The sequence below is a fragment of the Pecten maximus genome, unplaced genomic scaffold (genome assembly GCF_902652985.1).
Source record: "Pecten maximus unplaced genomic scaffold, xPecMax1.1, whole genome shotgun sequence".
NCBI lineage: Eukaryota > Metazoa > Mollusca > Bivalvia > Pectinida > Pectinidae > Pecten > Pecten maximus.
The window spans coordinates 5,238-10,425 of NW_022982727.1; the positions used below are offsets into that span (position 1 = coordinate 5,238).

General features: G+C 38.9%; 1 protein-coding gene across 1 annotated transcript; it reads right to left on the reverse strand.

The window, feature by feature from the left end:
• Positions 1 to 311: 311 nt before the first annotated feature.
• Positions 312 to 4,368, reverse strand: LOC117320846. Its single transcript, XM_033875329.1, has 2 exons — positions 4,266 to 4,368; positions 312 to 3,267 (listed from the first exon to the last, which is right to left on the reverse strand). The coding sequence occupies exon 2, from the start codon at positions 3,169 to 3,171 to the stop codon at positions 586 to 588; it is 2,586 nt and encodes an 861-aa protein (XP_033731220.1). The 5' UTR covers positions 3,172 to 3,267; positions 4,266 to 4,368; the 3' UTR covers positions 312 to 585.
• Positions 4,369 to 5,188: the final 820 nt, after the last annotated feature.

Below are 5,188 nucleotides of genomic sequence, written 5' to 3' on the forward strand. Positions count from 1 at the left end.
GGGCTAGTGAGAAAGTGTTAGGGCACCTTAACCACATGGCCTCTAGACAAATTGTTTTTATTCTGCAGAAATTATATATAAGTATGTATGTATATATAACAACTTAATATTGTTTCTATTACTTTAAGAGTGGTCACTGCATAAGCAAATTACTGTTTTCTGACTGAATTAAACAAAGCGCAAATACAAAATAATGTCGCCATATCTTATTGTCACGGAACTTTGGATCCTGAAAATGTGCAATTGTATAATTATAGATTCATAAGTATAAATGATGATATAATAATCAAAAGATTGTATTTTCTCTATATTTTATTTCATTGACGATGATGACCTTTAATTTCAGTTGATTTTATTTATTTTATTTTATTTTTCAGATTATAGCACTTTCGTAACAATAGTCAAAAAAATATAAAACGTCCAATTAACAGAACAAAGTTAGATAAAGCATTTCGGTGATCTGATGTGTCGCTGTATACACATCTTTTTATGAAATTATAGTTGAACTTAAACAGAACAATGCCATTCTGAAAGTCTAATTCGTAACAAAGTTCGCACACAGAACTGTTGAGTCAGATGTAGCGTTCATCGAGAAAGAAAGTCAGAGACTATGTATAGTCCTAACCTCCGGGTATCGTCGTTACTGGAGGAAATGGCCTCCTTCAGACATTCCAGTATACGTTCGAATAATGACTGATCCCGTAAAATCCTGACTGATTTGTAAATTGTAAGAACGTAATAGCACGCCAGCAGAAGTGACGGTATTGCAACCGGAACTGCGTTGCCGACGATTTCTTGTAACCGATCAGGGAGGAAAAGATATGTGGTGGTATCGTAAATGTTCAAGGCGGACTCTCCTTCTGTCGATAGGAAGGAATCCCGAATATGATCAAGACTTTCATGGAAATGGTTGACCTCAAACATAAATGCTGCAAAATCCACTTTCAGTGATACATCCGATTGACAGGAACTGATGGAATCTTTGAAGTATTCCAGAGACTTTCTGTGCATTTTGGCATGTTCTTCTGACGAGTTTGCCAGATTCCCTTTTACATGATATAGTTTGCCTAGATCCGAATGTAACTGGTACTTCTCTGTGTCTGACTTAAAAGCTTTCGCGCGGAGTTTTAGTTTGGTCAAATTGATAACCCCTTCAAGTTTAAGGAGTGCAGAAGAATGTTGAACGCGTTTGGTCCTCAAGGAATTCGCGATTGGTTTTCCACCAAACAGGGACGAATCGATCTGCAGAAGAACCCATGTTTTGTCGAAATCATAGAAAATCATGAACTCGACAAGTCGTCGAACACAGATCGGAAGTCGCATGTTGTCGTTGTTACCACGACCTATCATCCCAAACTGATAGTCACTTTCTCGTTGATATTTGATAAGTATCATTATCCACATTTCCAGGAAGTAAAACGATAGCTTGTTTGGATTTTTTGTTGGCTCTATACGGTACTTAGGATATCGCTTCCAATACGCTTGTATATATGCGAGGGCATACTCGTGATGAAGAAAGGCACTTCTATCTAACAAATACATGCAGTCATTCACGACTGGTGTCCCTGCATTGTCTGGTTGACAATAACCGTGCATGAGACAAGCTGCAGTATTTGCCAGTTCTGTACAAATTCTCCAAATCATTTCCAGGTGGAAGTCCTTTCTCTGAAAGTACTGAAGTATGTTTTCGAGGAGGCTGCATGCGGAATGAAGGCCTGCCCGTGAAAGAGACCAGCCCTCCTTCTTAAACATGCTCTGGTCCTGACCTAGTGGATGGTCAGTTGTCTCATGTTTCACAGCTGGGTCGATCTGGTCTATTTTTGATGAACTAGTCAAATGTCTGAGTATATCTTCAGCCAAGTACAAATAGTTTACATGCGTTTTGTTTTCTATCTGGGATAAAATTGTGTGAACTATGCTTGCAAAACAAAAGTTAACACACAGGTATTCTAATAACTCGTCCGAACGGCCTGATGTTATCATTTCTATTGGGGGTTTCTGGAACTCCATAGGCATAACGGCCACGTGTTGCAAAAATTGGGCAAGTCTTGGTATTAAGGTATTTCTCAACTCAACAAGGCCCTCGATGGCCCGCGCAAACGTCTCGTCTTCAAAGTGATCGACAAGATTGTTTTCTGCAATGAAATAGTTAGGAACAGTTTTGGTGGTCAGGAATTGAAGTAATTTTTCCAAAAGGCTTCGGATATTCTCCAGATTGGATGATTCCGTCCATGTGCTAATTTGACGTTCTTCACAAAGCCAGAAAAAAGTCGTTTTAACATAGTACGACGAAATACATTTTGTTTTCTCGTTCGATTTGATCAGCGACTTTGCGATCTGATATGCAAGGCGTTGATTTTCAGATAAAGACAATGCTAACATTTGTTCAGCCTTTGTTGAAGATAACCTCCATTCATAGGGTCGTAAACAGCTACCATGTGACCCAATTGCAACCAGGTGACATCCTTGTTCCCGGATATCTCTAACTAGGGTGGTGCCTGGCCACTCGCGATTCATTACCCTTGTGAAGAAGTTGTCCAAACGCTTTGGCCAAGAGAAACATTTGACACCGAAGACACAGTCAATTGAAACCATAACACCACTGTTTTCACGAGACTGAAATGTAACAGAGGGACCGTTGAAAGTCGGTGTTTCCATGAATATGAGATTGACTTGACCTTTCTTGCTTTGCGTTATTGACTTTTCCAGTTGCATCTTTAATGTTTCGCTTGATAATCCAGTATTCTGTATTAGAGACATTTTGAGGGTCCCGGTGTCCGCGCGTGAAACAACTGTGGGGGGTAGCATATAGTAATACCCCGGATGACTGGCTTCTACTAATTGATAGAGATTCATGTCTGGTTGTGTTTCTGGAACTGAGTTCTGGACGTCTGAAACAATATTATAGTTATCAAATACAAACATCATGTCAATGTCTGTACTAACGTCAGTCGCCCATTGCGAATCAGCTTCCGGTCTACTGAAATACGGGAGATACAGCCGCTCAGCATGGCTGCCACATTTCACCACATCCACGTTCAGGCGGTTACCGTAGGCAACAGCCTCCTCTGCGATGGGCCGGTAAATACTATCCACAGAGTAGCTCTTGACATTGGCAAAGTCTATGGCGTGTGTGAGTAGTTCACCTATCGAATCCGCAGTTGTATCCATTCTCAAGCTTAGTTGATAAATATTGCTCCCTCCCTATCCATTCAATTAGTTCCAAGCAGGCGTTGGTCGGTTGATTATTCTTTTAAGGGAATTGTCCTGAAGATATAAAGCATATGTATCAAATTGCTGACTTAAACAAAGTATAGTTCCGATGTACGGCCTGTTTGATTTAATTAGATTCCACTCATTTATTTTCTTTTTATTTTTTTTTTCTGTTAACGAGATATATGATTTCCATAATTATAGCTACCTGTACGTTGTTTGCCACACACACGGAGTACATTTTTTGGGTATTAACTTTAACTTAAATTTCTTAATAACCTCTCGAGACAACCTCATAACAGAAGCACACTGTCAGGTACTTTTCTGGTATAGCATTTCCCCTTGTATATCATTCCTAATAACCTTGTGATACAACCTTATCACAGAAGCACAACATCAGAAACTTTTCTGGCATGCCATTTCGCCAGGCATTCTTAATAACCTTCCGGGACCAACCCATCATAGAAACACAATGTAAGATATTTGCCTTGTATAGCGTTCATCATAGTAAAACAATCTTGATAACCTATCGAGACAATATCCTCTCCGAAACACATTGTCAGATATGTTTCCCTTGTAGAACATAGTTACCATTTGGAAAGCACCCTTGCAGACCATATCGCCAAACAAGAATATTCGAATTAGGTTCGTCCTGTATAAAGTGACCTTTTGAGACAGCCCCTGACTGAGGCATATCGACAGCCATATTGCCAGTATAGCACAGTAACCATTTGTGACGCCCTACTTTAATTTTATTACACAAAGAACCTCTGACTTCCTCTTTATAAAGCACCTAGCATATATACGACGTCAATGCAAACCATATCATTTACAAAATTTTACAAGACTATATAAAAAGCGTCAATTCTGTCCATAGGCATCAAAATGTTTGTACATAGTAGCTTGAAACAATCTTACTTCAATCATTCATAACACTAGATATCAATGTTTTCATAATCGTATGGTTAATTGACTTATACATACATTTGTGTATTCGATAAACTGGCTTTGTGTGATAAGGTACATGTATATAAGTAAGAGATCGACCTTACCTCCAATTGTACGGGGTGGTCTGCATGACAGCTGGAACCTGCAGCAGCAGCAGCAGCAGCAGCTTCATCGTAATGTTATCATGGCTGATAGCACGCCATTACACTGCACAACTACACATAAAAATAGATTACGCAGACAGCATATGTGCTCGCGTGTTCACTGTTCTGCATCGCCAGGTTCATTCAAAGGAGTATTTAATACGCATTTACGGCGGAGTACACGTTTATATATATATATATATATATATATAATGCATTGTGTCTACACATACGGGACCAGTTCTGGCTTTTTTGTAGTATCGTCAACTTCACTGTTTCTTTGAAAGAAATTTGGCTTGATATTATTAACACCGTCAGATTTTAGGTTTTACTTTCAAATGCTGCCTGTGACGTTGCATGATTTCAATACCACACTCTGTTGAGAAATCCTTTAAGTGAGTTTTGGAAATATATATTACATGTAAAACACCAATTTAGTACTGTAATATGCCGTTGCTGACAGGCTGTGAGAGGAAATATATTTTAATAACGAGGACGAGCGTCTTGATACGTTGTCGCCATTTTATTCAACTAATTATATAACATACCTCGGACCAACGTATCCGGAATCAAGTACCAACTAATAAAACAAAATTAGAAAATAAACAACAATATCCGGAATGGAGTTATTTCCCCTTAGACCATAATACTATAAGATATCTCACAGACCAGTAACACCATATACATAACATGCCCCCCCCCCCCCCCCCCCCCCCCCCCCTTAAAAAATTGAACCCTGTGAAATTAACAACTGGTCGTGAGATATCTGATTACATGACATGAATATACATAAATCAAGAATTTTACACTATTCAATTAAACGTTACTATAAAAAAAACGAGTAAATCTGCAATAAAACTTCCCTCAAACAACACCATGTCTTC